This window comes from Phaenicophaeus curvirostris, chromosome 26 (genome assembly GCF_032191515.1).
Source record: "Phaenicophaeus curvirostris isolate KB17595 chromosome 26, BPBGC_Pcur_1.0, whole genome shotgun sequence".
Taxonomy (NCBI): Eukaryota; Metazoa; Chordata; class Aves; order Cuculiformes; family Cuculidae; genus Phaenicophaeus; species Phaenicophaeus curvirostris.
The window spans coordinates 5,793,358-5,812,118 of record NC_091417.1 but is presented as its reverse complement, the minus strand read 5'-3'; the positions used below and the strand labels follow the sequence as shown (position 1 = coordinate 5,812,118).

Sequence of the window (18,761 nt, the reverse complement as noted above, 5' to 3'; positions counted from 1 at the left end):
GAAGAGTCAGTCTGTGTAGAAAACCAGTCGTGACCTCTTGTCATTGTTTTTTTGGGCAGTATTGCTCCTCGCCTGGTCTAGTGGAAGGTGTTCCTGCCCATGGGAGGGAAGTTGGAACTGGATGATCTTTAACGTCCCTTCCAACGCAACCTATTCAGTGATTCTAACGCTTGCTTTAGGGCTCTCTGGAGGCGTCCTCCAAACCTTGAGGTGTAGATACAACTATCATGGTGCTGCAGTGTGGGAATTGGCCTCCATTGTCCTCCTCCCCATCCCTCAATGCTCATGTGGTATTTGAGCTGCTTTAAAGGAGACTCATGGAATTCTTGAAGGATGATCAGCGGGGAGACATTTGCCGTGTTTTTGATCTTATAGTAGAACGTGGGTGTAAGAGGAATAAGGTTCTGTCAGAAATTATACGTTAGATTTTTATTAAGTGCTCAAGTGCTCATTCTGAAGGGAAGAACAACTATTGCCAGACTTATTGTATGGTTTATACGTTGTGGGGGATCTTGTGTTCTGAAATGTACTGTTTCTTTTGTTTTTCAAACAGTTTCTTTGTACACTTTCGACAAGGCGAAGCAGTGCATCGGCACGATGACCATCGAGATCGATTTCCTGCAGAAGAAGAACATCGACTCCAACCCCTACGACACAGACAAGATGGCAGCGGAGTTCATCCAGCAGTTTAACAGCCAGGCCTTCTCAGTGGGCCAGCAGGTCTGGAACTCGCTTTGGTTTGAAGGCCAAAATGTTCCTATGTGGTGTGCGTGCTTGTCCTGCAGTGGTGTGAAACACTGAAGAGGGCTGGGTGCTGACGCTCTGCTGCATGGGACAGCAAACCGGCAGCAATTGTGGGTTGTGAGAGTGGCTTCTTATGGAAAGTTGAATCAGTGTGGCTTTCGCTGAGAGCGTGAACAGAGGAGTTTAAAATCTGCTTTTTCCTTAGTTAGAGAAACCTGTCTGTGAGGAAAATCCCAAGGCTTGAGAGAGCTATGTTCTCTCTACGTTGTGGCCTGCTTGGACTTAGAATCATGGAATGGTTTGGATTGGAAAGGACCTCAAAGCCCATCCAGTCCCTCCCCCTGCCATGGGCAGGGACACCTTCCACTGGATCTGGTTGCTCCAAGCCCCATCCAACCTGGCCTTGAACACCTCCAGGGATGGGGCAGCCACCACTGCTCTGGGCAGCCTGGGCCAGGGCCTTCCCACCCTATCGTGAAGAATTTCTTCTTAATGTCTAATCTAAATCTTCCCCTCTTCCAATTTAAAGCCGATTCCCCTCGTCATATCCCTCCACAACCCTCCCCAGCTTTGCTAGAGCTCCCTTCACATACTGAAAGGCTGCGAAAAGGTCTCCCAAGAGCCTTCTCTTCTCCAGGCTGAACAACCCTAACTCTCTCAGCCTGTCCTCCTAGCAGAGGTGTTCCAGCCCTTGGATTATACTCATAGCCTCCTCTGGACCCGTTTCAACAGTTCCATACCCTTCTTAAGTGTGGCAGCTCCTGGAGTCTTTCAAGAAGGAACTTTTGTCTTTCTTCTGAATAGGATCGAAATGTGCACCCCTTTAACTTAACTCTCAGTAGCACCTTTCACACGCAGTGTATTTCGTAACATTTATTACTGCTCTGTAGATTCCAGGAGTGAAACAGGTTTGAAGTGTTTGACTTAGGGATTTCCTGAGGCTGATGTTGCTGTAACTGAGACATCCTTGCTCTGCAGCAGACAGGCACCTGCCCTGCCAACACCTGCGACAGCTGCTGGTTTACCCCCTTCTCAGGGCAGGGTGAGGGCTGTCTCTGTTGTTCACAACTTGCAGGGTCTGGATCTTAAGTCCATTGCAAATGTGATGTGGAGGAGAGGAGTTGTGCAGCAGCCTGCTTTTCTGAGGGATGGACCCTGCTTCTCATAATATTCACTATCTTGGTCCTCTAGCACTAGCTTTGAGGTATCCTCGTCAAACTGAAGTAGGAAAGATCAAACGCATTTGAGCTAAATTGTTTTCCTTGCTTAAACCCAATATTTAAAGTGAGAGGGAAATGTCAAGAGATGATCCAGAACATTTAGCTGAAGTAGAAGGGTGGGAAAGAGAAGCTGTTCGTGGAAGAAGAGTTTTTCTTTCAATTTTTCCTCTTCACTTCATGTTCTGCTACTTTTGGTGTTACCCTTACATGTGGGGCACGAAAAGAACACATTCAGTACACCAGACTGCTTGGACTTTGTTGAGTGCAAGGCTTGGTCCTCAGGCTTCTTTCTCTCCAGATCTTAGTAGCCTGCATAAAATCCTTTTCAGCTTTGTAATGAGTTAAAAGTCCTTTTCTGTTTGTTCTTTCCACAGCTCGTGTTCAGTTTTAATGACAAACTTTTTGGGCTGTTAGTGAAGGACATGGAAGCCATGGACCCCAGCATTCTGAAAGGAGAGTCTGGAGCAAACAAGAAGCAGAAGGTATGCTCCCAGGAGTTCATCCAGGGACTGCAGAGGTACCGGTACTGCTCAGATCTCACTACAGACAGGAGTTAGGTCACCTGCATTTGGAGCAGTTGTGTGTTGTTTCATCTGGCTGCTCCTTGTGCCTTGGAGAAGATGAGGAGTGTTAGTCTCCTGTGCCTGTATATTTGGGAGCTTAGAGCTGCACCCACCACAGTGCAGAGCTGGGGAAGACCCAAGGAATGTGTTCTGGTCTTCATGCACTAATTCATGGAGACTTCTGAACTTTTTTCTCTTCCAGTGATTTTTCCTTCTGTAGAAATGACATGGGTTTATTTTCTTCACTTGCTAGGACTTCCTGAAGTGAAATAATTGGTTTTGAACAAACAAATAACTTCAAAAAAGCCAATTTTTTGTACCTGGTGAGCTTCTGCGTTCAGTGATGTTTGTTCTAGAGGAGGTGTTGATATTTCACAGTCTTACGAATGGCTTTCGTAGTGGAGCCTTTGGTGCTGCTTCTCATCCTCCAAGATATGCTTGGCGATTCCTAAAGAGTGATCTAAAGTTGAGCCTAATGGCTTGATATAATTATTTCTTTCCTTCCCTTTTGCAGATCGAGATTGGTTTGGTTCTTGGAAACAGCCAAGTTGCCTTTGAAAAAGCTGAGAACTCCTCTCTCAACCTGATCGGTAGGTGCCACTGTGTCTAAAGAGAGTAATCATGCTCAAAGGTGGCTGCTCTTTTGGCCTCAAAGGTCTGTGTGCTCCACAGTTGGTTTTTTTTCCTGGTTACATAAGCTGACCAATAATCTGTTGAAAACTGCACCTCAAAACATCTCCCAGGTGTGTTTAACCTAGCAGGTGACTGGATTTGATCCCTTAGGAACTTGCTGTTCCTGTTAGGAAGCAGTTGGTAGATGCTCAGGACCCTTGAAAACCGCTATGCTGAGGAGTGTGTCCCTGCAGCAGGGTTTGCTGTTTCTGAGCAGGGGCTCTAAAAGGCCCTTGCCTCTCTGTACGAAGCTCTGAGTGATGCAGGGAGCAGTTCTGTGGCTCTCTGTAAGCTTGTTACCACGCTGTGTCTAAAACATACAGCTACGAAGCTGGAAAGGTGAATGTGACTGAGAGATTCCGATAACCACACATGGAATTAGGTGAGCGGAGAGGTTAACCTCAGTGCTCGACACTCGCAGGTGAGTTAGAACAGAACAGCAGCTTCTGCAGAAGTCAGCAACGAGTCAAAATGTTTTAACTCTGAGCGTGAGAGGATGAATGTTCAGGGACACTGACGAGCCAACACCTCTTGAATTAAATTTAATTAAAGCAGCAGGGAAGTAGGAAATTGAGAACATTTTTGAATGTGTAGCCAAAATTTCAAAGTGAGAGCAAAGCTTGTGAAAATCCTGGCTCTAATGAGCGCTCCGCCTCAGGGAGAGAGGGCAGCTTTGGAGGAGCACTTCAGTTCTCTTGGCTTCTGGAAGTTCTGCTCTTCAGAAACCAGTGGCGGCAGCAAATCGAAGCAGAGGGTTCATTACGTGAGCTGGTGTTATCTGTTCACACCGCGAGGTTCTGAACTGTGACCCAGGCAGTAGTTGATGTCCTCCACATATTCAGTTAGAAAGAAATTGGTGTAGGGGAAGGGAGGAATCTAGTGTGTTCCTGGAGCCCCTGACTTTGGGCACTAGAACAGGCTGCCCAGGGAGGGGATTGAGTCCCCTTCCCTGGAGGTATTTAAGGGACGGGTGGATGAGGTGCTGAGGGACATGGTTTAGTGATTGATGGGAATGGTTGGACTCGATAATCCGGTGGGTCTCTTCCAACCTGGTTATTCTATGACTTGACTGGTGGGGACTTGGTCCACGAATAGGCAGCGAGGGCCCCTTCCCTGCAGCTGGTGGGATGTTCTCTGGAACCGCGGTGGTGCCGAGCTGGCTGCCCGTTTTCCTATCAGTGTGACCAGGGAGTGGCTGGAGAACAAGCCTTAAAAGAGGAGGCTGAGGGCCCTGGGGCTGGTTAGCGGGAAGAAAAGGAGGCTGAGGGAAGACATCGTAGCCCTTTACAGCTGTGTGAAAGGAGGTCATGGTGAGGTGGGTGTTGGTCTCTGCTCCCAAGTAATAAGTGATAGGATGGGAGGAAATGGTCTCAAGTTCCCCCAGGGCAGGTTTAGATTGGATATTAGGAAAAATTTCTTGACTGGAAGGGTTCTCTGGCACTGGCAGAGGCTGCCCAGGGCAGTGGTGGAGTCTCCATCCCTGGAGGTGTTTAACAGATGGGCAGATGGGCTCAGGGATGGTTTAGTGCTGGACAGGTACCATTGGACTCGATCTCAAAGGTCTTTTCCAACCACACGATTCTATGATTCTGTGAAGGGGTCAATGCTTAGTGAGCCTGCAGTTGCAGACACTCGCATTGCTGGTAACACTACTCCACGTATTCTTTTTTGGGAGTGAATCAAATCCTGTACTTGAACTGGATTTTTTTTCCTATTTTTCTTTCTTATTTTGTTCCCCTTCCTGGAGTCCATGAGGTGGGAGACTTTCCTTGGGGCTTTTCCATGAACGAGACGTGGCAGTCGAGGGCTGTGAGGGTGTTCAGTGATCCTGGCCAGTTCTTATGAGTGCTCATTGAGGAATCAGCTGAATTTTAATCCTCATTGTTTCTGCTGAAGGTGTCAAAGCACTGCTCTGCTTGGCTCCCAGTGCTCAGTTTGGTACTGAAATAAAACATAAGGGGAGTAGCCACTTGGGAAAGCAGCATTTAACTCTTTCAGCATTGCTGGAGCTCATGGCAGAGGCTGGGATTTGATGCTGCCCTCAATTATCATCATCCCTCCAACACCAGGCCGTGACCTCATACTCGGTTGTTGTCTGCTTTGTGAGCAGCAGTCGCCCCGAAGAACAGGGGACACGAGGCTGCGGCGTAACTGGTACCTAGACTCCTACGTGGATGGTTTTGTATGAAAATGCAGCCAGGCACCTGTACTAAATCCCTGCCAGTGGTCTGGGGCTGAGCTGTAGATGACTGTAATTAAGCTCATTAACGAGGATATGGGTTTTACGAGCACTACATGCAGTTTGCATGGACAATCAGTGGTGACTTGTGATCACCCGGTTACAGCCCATTCAGTTGTCCCTGTGCTTTGACAGGACAGCTTGAGGTGAGTGTTAGCATCACCCAGTGTATTGTGTTGGAACAAGTGGGCATGTTCTGCTTTGTTAATATTCAAAGCCCTGTAACGACCTGTGCTTTCCTCCTGGCACATACAGGTGTGAGAAGTGGTCCCGGGGGAGAGTGGATTGATTAGAAATGGGAATCCTTCATCGTGGTTCAATTCCATTGCCTGCACACCGGACAAAAGAGCTGCTTGTGCCTCAATTTACTTCTATCAGACTGGTGCTTTATTTAATCTCCTTATTGATCTGAGGCAGAGCCACTTAATGTGCTTTGTGAGTCCCTGGAGGATTGTGAGGTTGTGAAATCATTAAATGGTGAGAGAGTAGATAAAAGTCAAGTGAGTGCCACCAAGTGCTGCCCTCCATAAAGGTCCTGTATTAATGTCAATAGAAAAGATTTGTCTTCATTTAAAAAAAAAGAAAAAGGCAATTCTATTTCTTCTAATTAGCACAAAATGTTGTGTTGTAGCTGACGGGTGATGATTTAGTCCGGTGTGCAGGAGCGTTACGGTGCTCAGGTGCAGCCAGAAGAGGGGGGTGTCGGCCAAGCTCTGCAGGATGAGGAGCATCCCTGGATCCTTGGACAAACCCTCCCATCTAAACACTGTCCTTGAGCAGCAGAATGGTGAATACACGGTGATCAGTGACCATGGCCTTGCTGCTGCCCTGCATGGTGCCCTGTGTTGGTGCTGGGTAGTACACCCCTCCGTGCCATCTCCAGGACCATAGTTAAAGGCATGTTCTCATTGGCTGGTGTTGGAGAACATCGGAACATTGAATCCAGGTGTGATTGAACAAAGATTGATAACAGCTGAATTTGGCTAATTCGGTCCAGACTGGGTTTCTGAATGTTAACTCATCATCTGGCTCCAGCTGAGAAGTCTCTGGAAGAGCCTGTGGGGCAGATCAGTGAAATTCACTGTGGTTGTTTGATGCGACGGCCTGTCAGGGGGAGGCGGTAGTCCCTGTGCCAGGCTGTAGGGCACTGCACAAGAATCATAGAATCAGAATAGTTTGAATCAGAAGGGACCTTAAAGATCATCTAATTCCAACCCCTTGCTGGATCAGGCTGCTCAGGGCCCCATCCAGCCTGACCTTAAACCCCTCCAGGGACAGGGCAGCCGCATCTTCCCTGGGCGACCAGGGCCAGGGCCTCACCACTCTCATAGTGAAGAAATTCCTCCTTATGTCTGGTATAAATCTGCCCCTCTCCAGTTTAAAGCCATTGCCCTATCACTCCAGGCCTTTGTAAACAGCCCCTCCCCAGCTTTCTTGTAGCCCCTTCAGGTACTGGAAGCTGTTCTAAGGTCTCGTTAGAGCCTTCTCTTCGCCAGGCTGAACAGCCCCAACTCTCTCAGCCTATCCACCCAATTCCTGTATGAGTTTGGGGTAATCTTCAGAGTCTGTGTTTTCTCTCTGCGTTTTGTATTGCTGTTGATTTCTCTGGTAGCTGAGCCAAGCAGTAATACTGAAAGCTGTTGGGAAAAGTGATCTACCCTCTAAAAGCTTCAGTGCTTGTTTAGAAATGCCCTTTGAAGTAAACTTCAGGTGAGACTGCAGGGGTTTGACAGCATCTCAGCAGTGTTCCTATAGGAGCATTTGTGCTTATTGTCTCCTTCCTAAATACCCCAAGTGCTTTAAAGCTTCTCTGAGAGGGGCGTGAGGAGCTCCATAAGGCTGCTCTGTGTGTGCTTCACATCAGAATGGAAAGGGGGTGGTTACGTCGTGCCATGAAGGCCACAGAACCTGTGCTGAGGGGATCCGGCTCAACTCGAAGCAGCTCTAGGGCAGGTTACAGAAGAAACAGCCAGAAGGAACCGTGGTGGTTTGCCAAGACCAGCTTTTATTCTTCTGAGCAGTAAAGGAGCTGTCCGACCTCGTAATTGTTGTGTGTAACGTAGCTTCACATTGCTCTGGTGCCTGAGGGCTGCGAGATGGCGAATGTGCTCTCTCTTTTCAAGTGGATTCTAACAAAGGTTGGGAGGGCTCCGAATCTTTGAGCCCGAAACCTAGCTGGAAGAAGTCCACAGCAGCTGTAATAGTGAATTAAATGAGTGGATATCTGTATGATGATGATACCCCGGGAAGGAAGGGTCAGTCTCTTCCGTAGGGGCAGTCCTACCTCACAATCCCACTGGAGTTCCTGATGGGAATCAGAAAGCATGGGCATAGGGGCTGACATCATCTGCTTGTTTCTCCAAGCTCTTCCAGCAAAAATTCTTCAGCAAAGCTTCTTTAAGGAGAATCTGGACAGAGCTTTGAGGGAGAGAAGGTCCTGGTCTGGGTAGGGTAGTGATGAAAAGGTAGAAGGGAGCAGCCAGTGCCCATGAGGCTCAGCACGAGTCCGTGCTGGGGCATTGACTTTTCCTTATAATTATTGAATAAAGTGGAAAAAATACAGAGCAGTGAGGGAACCCAGAGCCTAAGAAATAAAATAGCAGAGGAAATTCAATATAAATAAATGTAAAGTGATATGTGGGAGGGAGTAAGGATGTGCCTGACTATGGTTTGAGGCAATTGCTGGTTGGGGCCGAGATCCCAGCTGTGGTAGCTCCAAGGAAACACAGGAGCCATGCTCAGCAGCAGCCCCAGCCCTGCTGGTAGGACTTATTGAGAACAGTTGTTGGGAATTGCTACTCATAATTAATAAAGGAATGTAAACAAAAGGAAAGAGACGCTGCCTCGTGGGAAAGGACCTGGGGGTGCTGGTCAACAATAGCTGAACATGAGCCAGCAGTGGCCCAGGTGGCCAAGAAGGCCAATGGCGTCAGTGGTCAGCAGGAGCAGGGCAGGGATCGTCCCCCTGTGCTAGGTGCTGGTGAGGACAAACCTTGAATCCTGGGTTCAGTTTTGGACCTTTCACTGCAAGAAGGACATTGAGGGGCTGGAGTGCATCTGGAGGAGGGAATGGAGCTTGGGAAGGGTCTGGAGAGCAAGAGTTGTGGGGAGCAGCTTAGGGACCTGGGGTTGTTTAGCCTGGAAAAAAAGGACATTGAGGCGAGACCTCATCACTCTCTGCAGCTCCCTGAGAGGAGGTTGTGGTGAGGTAGGTGCTGGTCTCTTCTCTCAAGTGACAGGTAGTAGGATGAGAGGAAATGACCTCAAGATGCACCAGGGCAGGTTTAGAGTGGATATTGTGAAAAAATTCTTCATGGAAGAGGTTCTTGGGCCCTGGCAGAGGCTGCCCAGGGAGGTTGTGGAGGCCCCATCCCTGTAGGGGTTTAAAAGACAGGTGGATGAGGTGCTCAGGGATGGTTTAGTGTGGACAGGCATGCTTGGATTTAATGATCTCAGAAGTCTTTTCCAACAAAGTAATTCTGTAGAATCACAGTGATGCAGCTCTGGTTGGCCTGTCTGTCAGAGGACGGAGGAGAGCAGGAGTTCCAGTGTGAAACAGGGAAGGGAGGGCTGCTTTGCCTGGAGAGGCCGCAGCTGAGCAGGGCACAGGACAAGCGTGTCATCATCCCAGGTAGCTGGAAAGAGCAGATACTGCTACTGTTTACAGACAGAAGACTTGGGGGACGTGAAACACAGCTGGTAGGAGGCTCAGCCCCACAAAAGGAGGTGTTTGGTTGTGCAGGCTGGTGAGCTGGTTGCTGGAGACCTCTCTGCGTGCTGAGACTATGTGGGTCAAAGGCAACCAGGTACGTTGGTGGCAGAGAAAAACCTCCAGTGGAGCCTTAAATACAGACCTGTCTTGAGAAATCCCCGAGCTGGGCGGTTGGAAGGCTGAGAGAAGGGTTTATTCGCTAAGCTGAGTTGCTGCTGTGCTGCCCCTGCATCCTTATCGTGGGTCCTCCCGGCCGATGTCTGAAACCCAGCGTGGAGTGAGCTGGGCTGGGTCTGCCCTGGCAGAGCTGGGCTGCTGCCGCCGTTCTGCTGGGCTCTGGGTTTGAAACAGTTTTGTTTGTTTTGCAGGTAAATCCAAGACCAAGGAGAACCGGCAGTCGATCATCAACCCCGACTGGAACTTTGAGAAAATGGGCATCGGGGGCCTTGACAAGGAATTCTCAGATATTTTCCGAAGAGCTTTTGCTTCTCGAGTTTTTCCACCTGAAATTGTGGAGCAAATGGGTGAGTGTGCTCTGCGAAGCGTGGCTGGAGTGCAGGATGCAGGCTTGTTCCTGGTTTGTAGGGACTGGAGATGATATCCAGTCCTATGGATTCCTTACAGTGCTGCAACCTGGCACAGGCTTAGGGACCAGACTGACAAAAGCTTTTCCCCTGCTGCTCCTGAATGACTTTCACACTCTTGTTACTTGGCCAGAGAGGATGGACAGTGAAACAGCGTGAGAACTAAATGCTGCACGTGCAGCGTCTGAACAAATGAGATACATGACTTAACTGAGTGTGTTTCTTTTGAGACCCAGACACTCGCCATCCTTGTGAATCCTTCATTTGTTCGTAGCAGAGGGACCGAGTGCTCCTGTGCCGGACTGACTGACAACAAGCTGCCTGTACAGGTCAAAGGAGGCTCTGTCCTAGCGATCCTGCCTTATGTGTTACGAATCTGTTATCCTGGCGGCCGCGCTGCAAACCTGTGTCCTCCCAGCGTTAGCCCAACAAACACAGCCTCGTGTGATCTGTGCTTAGTCAAGTTTGGAGAGGATGCACAGGCTGTGGCACATCTTAGAGTCTGTCTAAAAGCACAGATTCCAAATATAACTGGTTTTGGGGGTCGGGAGAAGGAAAGGCAGTGCCATTACTTTGTAAACATGTGCTGGCAGGCAGATAAAGGGGACTGGCTTTCATTTTTAGTAAGCGATATGCAGCTGCAAGTGTCTCGTCACGTAAAGTGGCTGGGGATGTTCTAGCTGGTCATCGTTCTTGGAATATGATCTCTGTGAGTTCATATTGAAACTTGGAACCTGTGGCTGCGTAATTTCTGTTTGTGTTTATATTTCTTCATTCACTTTCCCTCTCTCCAAAGTGAAGCAATCGAGACTTTGATTACAAAACAGATTTTCATCAGGAGATACCTCCTGTTTGTGTGTGGCTGTGGAAAGTGTCTCTACTTCCAGGGCTCATGGAGTTGATGTTAAAGTAAACTTTCCAGTGAGGTGTGTTAGGCCTTCTCTTGGGCATTTGAGTGCTGAGGTGGAAACACTGAACAAACCCAACTAGCACTCAATTCTTTCTCTCCTGCCATTTTACTGTCTCTATCTGGCCGTCTAGGTGCTGCTCATCATTCTCCTTGTGTGAGCAAGACAAAACTTCTCTGCCTCTGCTTCAGAACATCAAATGCTTCTGTTTGATAAGTATTTAGGTGCTCTGCAGGGAGAGGAAAGGAGAGAAATGGTGTTTGCTATGGAGAGAAAGGCTTTTCCCCAGCCAGTCTTGTGTCCAGTTTGGAAATGGACCCAGGAAGATTGTAAGGGGTTCAACCAGGCCAAGTGTTGGGTTCTGCACTTGAGTCACAACAACCCTGTGCATCTCCAGGCTTAGGGAGGACTGGCTGGAAAGCTGCCTGGTGTAAAAGACCTGGTCGACAGCAGCTTAACATGAGCCGGCAGTGGCCCAGGTGGCCAAGAAGGCCAATGGTGTCTTGGCTTGGATCAGAAACGGCGTGGCCAGCAGGGCAGGGCTCGTCCCCCTGGACTTGCTGCTGCACCTTGAATTCTGGGTTCAGTTTTGGGCTCTGCACTGCAAGAAGGATGTTGAGGGGCTGGAGCACGTCTGGAGAAGGGAACGGAGCTGGGGAAGAGGCTGGAGAAGAAGGGTTATGGGGAGCGGCTGAGGGGACTGGGGCTGTTTAGTCTGGAGAAGAGGAGGCTGAGGGGAGAGCTCATCTCACTGTACAGCTCTCGGAAAGGAGGTTGTGGTGAGGTGGGTGTCAGTCTCTTCTCCCAGGGAACAAGCAATAGGATGAGAGAGGAGGTTGATTGGATATCAGGAAATATTACTTCATGGAAAAGGTTGTCAAGCACTAGAAGAGGCTGTCCGGGGAAGTGAATTGTTGTCACTTCTTGGAGTTGTTTTTACCTTTTGAAGAAGCTACCATAGATACTCCTGTGCACAGCGGGAGCTGTGAGCTAGGACCATATGTGAAGGATTTACACTCCGGGAATCCTCATCAGCATCACTGGGCTGTAGCGAGGGATCTGTTTGTGGACTAGGGATAATTAGAGCCATGGCTTCACCCATTCAGCGTCTCTGGCATGCGTTGGGCAGTTGGGTTTTGGGCCGGGATCCCATTCCCTTCGGGTTATCACTGGCTGAACTCACCTGGTGGCTGGAACTGAATGTCCAGGAGCTGGCTTGGCTGTGGAGGAGCCACATCCCTATCAGGTACCTCTGGAGAAGGTCAGAAACCTTGCCGCCTGCTTGGGGAGGTGGTGGAGCTGCTGTGCAGGGAATGCTGCTCAGATGGTTCCTCTTGTTAATTGTAGTTGCTTAATACAGGAAGAAGAGGATTCTGTGCAGGACCACTGGTGTTTTGATTACCCTGAGCAATGAATTAAGGTGTGCCATGTTATTTATGTACATACAGATACCCTTACTGGTGCGTGTTTACACCCACACTGCACAAAGAAACGCTTCTCTGGAAAGAAGCTTGACTCCGAGCAGAGCTCCTCAGCTCTCTGGTTAACCCCAGGGCTAGAGAGCTTATCTGAAATGTGAACAAACAAAACCCTCTGCCATTCATTTTCTTAGTCTCAGTTATAACTTGCTCTTAACTATATTTCAGATCGGAGATGTCAGTGTGACAGCTCTTCACCTCTGTGGGTAATTTATTGGGGAAGGAAAAGAAGGAATTTGCTTGCAATCCGGTGCTCTTGTGCTCACCCACTCCTGGTTTTTGCCCGGTGCTTGCAGACTGCAGCTTCCATGCCAAATGCAATAAATATTCCTGTCCTGGAGCTACACAGAGGCTGTACAGACCCTTCAGAAATTGCTTGCAATTTGTGTGTGGTTTATCTAACTTCCAAGGAATGTTCTGGGTTTGGAGCATGTAAATCAGCGTTAGTTACTGTATCATCTGTGGATGTAAATGCTGCTCTGATGCTACAGTCTTGGGTTTATCTGAGAAAAGAAATATCAGATCAAGCTTAGCTGGTCTTTAAACCTTGCCAGAGTTCCCTGCTGCCCTGGAAAGGTTCACTTTGCTCTTCCCTGCCCATGCTTTTCCATGCACACATCCACCACCTCTGTGGTGTTTGCTCTGTGAAAAGCTAATACAACGAAAGAGAGAAAATACAGAATTGTGGAATGGTTTGGGTTGGAAGGGCGTCAGTTCCACCCCCTGCCATGGGTATGGACACCTCCCACTGGTTCCAATTGCTCCAACCCCATCCAACCTGGCCTTGAACACCTCCGGGGAGGGGGTGGCCACCACTGCTCTGGGCAACCTGGGCCAGGTCAGGGATAACTTATTAGAGTGCTGTTCTCTCTCTCTTATCCTGTGTTTCCCTCCAACTTCTGCAGATCTTTAACCATTTACACTGAAACTTTTGATATTTGGTGCCTGGAGCTGTGAATTTAAACTAAACTGAAAGGCATTTTTGCAGACCTGAAAAGAAAATGCCAGTGCTGAACTTCTGTTTTTACTTTTAAGGAACACTCCGCTGTCTAAGTGCATCGAAACACAGTTTTGTATTCCATCAGGGAATGGGTTTTTAATACTTACGTGGCACATTGGTTATTGTAGAGCCCATGGAAAAGGCAGATTCCATGTGTGCCATGTGTTGTTACCATTTAACAGCAGGTATGGAAGTGTTTGCTGTTACAGATCATGGAATCATGGAATGTTTTGGCTTGGAAGGAACCTTTAAAGCCCATCCAGTCCCACCCCCTGCTATGGACAGGGAAACCTTCCACTGGATCAGGTCCCCAAACCCTAAACACATCACATTGTTTTTGAGAGATTGCAGTAGAACCCAGGTTCCCCATCCTCTGCTGTTGCCTTCAGTAGGTAGCTTAAGCCTGACTTTGTTGAGGTGACTTCTCTTTCCTGGTAACCACCTTCACTTGTGCTCAGCCCTCTCAGGATTTGTTGCTTTCAGTGCTTTGTGTATTTGAATCATAGAATGGTTTGAGTTTGAAGGGACCTCAAAGCCCATCCAGTCCCACCTCTGCCATGGGCAGGGACACCTCCCACTGGATCAGGGGCTCCAAGCCCCATCCAACCTGACCTTGAACACCTCCAGGGACGGGGCAGCCACCACTGCTCTGGGCAACCTGGGCCAGAGCCTCCCCAGCCTCACTGTGAAGAATTTCCTGCTAGTTTCTAGTCGAAATCTTCCCCTCTCCAATTTATAGCCATCACCCTAGCCCTAGTTCACTAAATGTCTTTGTAAAAATCCCAGCTTCAGAGAAGTGAAGCATCAACTAAGCACAGGATGAATGTTCAGACTGGTAGAGACTCAGACATGGTTTCCTCTCTTGGATTTTGCCTGTGCAGTGGAGGCTTCTCTTCCAAGGTAGCTTAAAAATTAATGTGTTCATGTTCTGGAAGTAGTCGGATCCTGTAAGACAAGAGTAATAATGGAAAGGAGCTAATCCAGCCTGTTCTTAAAATAAGACGAATGTAATGAGGAAGGAGTGTTGGATGTGTCTGCCCCATCCCTAGGGGGGCCAGAAATACTGGGACCTCTCATGGCAGCTCAGCGTGCAGCGCCGCTCTCAGCATTTCTCAAATGCTTATTCTCCATCATACAGCACTTCATCGTGTGTTGTTTATTTGTTGTATGGTTTTGGATGAACCTTTTGCATCTTTGCCTGCTCCTGTTTGTCTCCAGCATTTTCCAGGACAGATCTCAGACTCTCAAAGCATTTCTCGCAACCTCCGGTGTAGTGAGGGCTGTTTCTCTTCCCTTGGTCATTATTCATAGCTTAGAAGTGTGATGACCGAAACAGGGCTCAGTACCTGCAGGTACCAGCAGACGAGGGAGAGGTTTCTGCCCCTCTACTCTACTCTCATGGGAACCCACCTGGAGCCCTGCGTTCAGTTCTGGAATCCTCTGCACAGGAAGGACATGGAGCTGTTGGAGTGAGTCCAGAGGAGGCCATGGAGATGATCCGAGGGCTGGAGCACCTCCTGTATGAGAACAGGCTGGGACGGTTGGGGTTTTTCAGCCTGGAGAAGAGAAGGCTGTGAGGAGACCTTAGAGCAGCTTCCAGTGCTGAAAGGGGCTCCAGGAATGCTGGGGAGGGGCTTTCTGCAGGGGCGCATATGAGAGGAACGATTTTCGGCTGAAAGAGGGATGATTGAGATGAGATCTTAGGAAGAAATGTCTTACAGTGAGTGTGTGGAGGCCCTGGCCCAGGTTGCCCAGAGCAGGGGTGGCTGCCCCATCCCTGGAGGGGTTCAAGGCCAGGTTGGATGGGGCTTGGAGCAACCGGCAGGGGTGGAATCTCCATCCTGGAGGTGTTCAAACACTGTGTGGCCGTGGTGCTTCAGGCCATGGTTCTGTCCCACAGTGGCCTTGGGCTGACGATTGGACTCGATGAGCTGAGAGGACCATCATACCGTTCTCCGATTCTGTGTCGGCTTACGGGATGAGAGGAGGGGGAATCCCACCCCACTGTGTTTGGGGAATGAGATCTGTGTGGCTGGGCAGCCTGGGAGCCCTGCTCTCACTCTCCCCTGCTCGAAGCTCAGCCCGCAGAGATAAAGATCTCTTCCCGACATGTTTGGAGCGATACTTTGCAATCGATGCTGATCCCCGATAGGTGCGTCTGAGTGATGGAATCACAGCAGAATGCTTTGATTTTAATTAAAAGGGGAATTACATCCCAGGTAGAAAATCCCTCTTGTACTCAAACCTCTCTTCTGATCTTTCGAGAAAGGTGAACAGTGAGAGTTGAACAAATAAACTGCATCTTGTCTTCAAGTGAGTGACATTCTGGTTCAGAATAGTGCTTGGCCTCTCTCGGTAACTCCAGTTCTCACCAGTTTTTATGATTTTACGTGGTATTTGGTGTAGAACGTTTCCCATACCGAGATAGTTAATTCCTGTTAACGAAGCCCACACCCTTGAGCTGTGTGTCACTGAATCCCATCATTAAGTGTCACCTTACAGGAGTGACCTTTGATTTGCAGACTTGCTGGGAAGCTTTCCGAGGCTGGAGATGTCTGCGCTGCTGATAACTTGTCTTTATAAGGTTCTCACGACGACACTGACATTTGGGTGAAATCAGCAAAGGGGAGATAAGCTTAATCAAAATTCCTGCATGGTGCAGAGCATCCCAGAGTATTGGAGATGTAACATTTGGAGTTGTCATCACCTGCCTGTTTAATAAAATCCTGCTTGTGTTTAAAGCTTCAGTTCTGGCCAGGTGAACGTAGCTGTGCGGGGGTCTCTGCTGGAGCAGCTTGCGGTGGTTTCATTTGAAAAGAAACTGATTGCCAGGGCTTCAGGAATGGTCTTGGGCAGCCCTGGGCCACGGCACATCCTTGGTCAGCCTGAGCCAGTGGGAGGTGTCCCTGCCCATGGCAGGGGGCATGGAACTAGATGATCTTTAAGGTCTCTTCCAACCCAAACTATTCTATGATTCTATGCTTCTTTCACCGGACTGAGACCCTGCTCTCAGTATTGCTCGTTCAGTGGCACCAAAGTCTTGCAGCAGATGGGCAGCGGTGTCCTTGATGTTCAGATGTGAGGGAACACACACGTGTGACATTACTGAAGACTGAGCGTGGACTCGCCAGCGCTGGCTGAGCTGCTGTCAGTGAGGTTTAGTGGCTGCTTGGTGCCTCAGGAGGTTTGTCCCAGTTGCTGATGGCACAGCATGTTCAAGACAGCAGTGGCCTACCTTGAACATTCCTTCCTTAAACCTTTGACCTTCTCCCTTCCTTTCATCAACAGTGTCTGCTTCTCATGGGTTCGATTTATTAGGCACGAGATGATGCTTTCTTATGATGAGCAGTTTTGAATTGGAAGAGGGTGAAAATCCTCCAAGCTTTTTAAGGGAATTTGCCCCAGAGCTGCCTTGTTTCCTGGAGTTTTCCAGCTGGAACTGTGCTGGTTTGCCTTTGCTTTCCATGTGCTCCCACTGTGGAGGATGAGTCTCAAGGTGCCATGTGGTACTGGGATCTTATGGAAATTTTCTCTCCTGCAGAGAAATGGAGTATTTGGCTTCTCCAGAAGCTCAGGGTTTTTGGGCTGTAGAATCATAGGATCATAGAATGATTTGGGTTGGAAGGGACCTCAAAGCCCATCCAGTTCCAACCTTCCTGCCATGGGCAGGGACACCTCCCACTGGATCTGATTGCTCCAAGCCCCATCTAACCTGGCCTGGAACCCCTCCAGGGATGGGGCAGCCACCACTGCTCTGGGCAACCTGGGCCAGGGCCTCCTCACCCTCATAGTGAAGAATTTCTTCCTAGGGTCTCATCTCAGTCTTACCCCTTCCAATTTAAAGCTGTTCCTCCTCATCTTATCCCTCCTTCTAAAAAATCCCCCCTCCAGCTTTCCTGGAGCCCCTTTCAGTAGTGGAAGCTGCTCTAAGGTCTCCTCAGAGCCTTCTCTTCTCCACACTGAAGAGAAGCTCCTAGTGAATAGGCCTGGGTGGTTCCTTCTGCTGGGAGAGAGATTGTGCGCTGCAGGAAAACTAGGGAATAAAATAGGACCAAACCGTTGTTTCTGTTCCTTTTTTGAAGCATTTGAGAGAGAAATGCCACCCCAGTGTGAGTCTCCTGCCTCTTCTGTTTGTGAACGCGTGCCCTGACTCGCCGGTAGCCTTTCAATAGCCTCCTGCTCGAGCCCCGTGGAGCTGTCTGAGGATCAGTCTGCTTGGGGTTTCCCTTCAAAGCATCACTCATCATCGAAATCCTGCTTTGTGCTCTTTGGCTACAGAGGTGATCAGGTTCCCCCTTGAAACACGTTAACAATCGCTTTCGTGACAGGGATTTGACAGGAATAGCTTTTAATTCATCTGCACCTCAGTCGTTCCTGTGTGAAATCTGCTTTTCCTGACAGTGGGGGGTGTTTATGTTTTTGGCTTGTAGATGCCTGGAAGCTGACGAACGAGTTCTTCTTGGCCAGATCTCTTTATTTTTGTAGTAAATATGTTTTATCTGCAGAGAAGCTCAGAAAAATCTTACTGAGTGCAACAGTGTTGGTCTTGGGCTTGGGTGGCACCAGATCTAGTGAGGAGCTCGTGACCTGGTGAGGAGCTCATGACCTGGTGAGGCTCTAGTGAGAACAAATGATTCTTATTATGCTTGAAATGGCACAGGGAGAAACAAATTGCCAAGATCTCTGCTGCGTCCTAAGAGTTGAAAATAAATGTGCTTACTCATTGTTTTGGGTTTACTCTTTGGTCTTTGGTATCAACTGGAAAACAGAAAAATGAGATCTGCTGGGCGTACAGGGATCGAGACAAAATAATCTATATATTTCTGTCTTCTATTTCCTCACCACTCTGTGACCAGATTATATTCAAGCTCCTCTGCTCCTGACTCTTATACATCTCTCAGTTCAGGCAGCGTGCAGCTCCCATGTCCTTTCCTCTCCAGGTAATTTGTTTGCCTTCACTGGTTCTGTACTGAGACGCCTCTGGTATAAAACAGGGACTTTCGACTCCTGCGAGGCTCTCCCTGAGGCTCAGTGTTTAAAACCTGGTGCTGACACATGATCTCTGCTCTCCTGTTTCAGGGTTTTCCAACCCCAACCCCTCCGGGTTGCTCTCAGGGAAAGGTTTTGTCTCGCTGCGGTTGCTTTTTCTGTCTGGGCAGATCTTGTCTGGGTGCTGATATGAAGTGAATAACCCAGACCTCACTGCAGCCCCGTGCTGGTGCCGCGACCTCTCGGCACAGGATAAAGCAAAGCGGGAAGTGTTCAGGCATGAGGATGTTCAGGCAGTTGATAAAATGTCTGGGGCTCACAAGCTGCGAGTCCCCAATTCCACACATCCCTCAGGGAAACCTTTCCTGGTCACCCCGGGAACCTCTCTCGGGAGCTGCGTGCACACCTAGGAACCCTGGGCATGTTGGGAACAGGGACGTGTCCAGGATTCACCCAGTCAGGAAAGACATCAGGGGACTGGAGTGTGTCATGAGGATGGGGATGGAGCTGGGGAAGGGGCTGGAGAACAAGCGTTATGAGCGGCGCCTGAGGGAACTGGAGTTTTTGGAGCCTGGAGAAAAGGAGGCTGAGGGGAGACCTCATCGCTCTCTGCAGTTCCCAGAAAGGAGATTGTGGTGAGGTGGGTGTTGGT

The 18,761-nt window shown here is 49.0% G+C and overlaps 1 protein-coding gene across 1 annotated transcript in view; it reads left to right on the top strand.

The window, feature by feature from the left end:
- The window catches only part of NSF (N-ethylmaleimide sensitive factor, vesicle fusing ATPase), a 78,230-nt gene that overhangs the window by 24,627 nt on the left and 34,842 nt on the right, over positions 1-18,761 (top strand). Inside the window, exons 5-8 of the mRNA XM_069877131.1 lie at positions 554-720; positions 2,339-2,446; positions 3,042-3,117; positions 9,519-9,674. Coding sequence (XP_069733232.1) covers positions 554-720; positions 2,339-2,446; positions 3,042-3,117; positions 9,519-9,674 — 507 coding nt within the window. The remainder of the gene's footprint in view (positions 1-553; positions 721-2,338; positions 2,447-3,041; positions 3,118-9,518; positions 9,675-18,761) is intronic.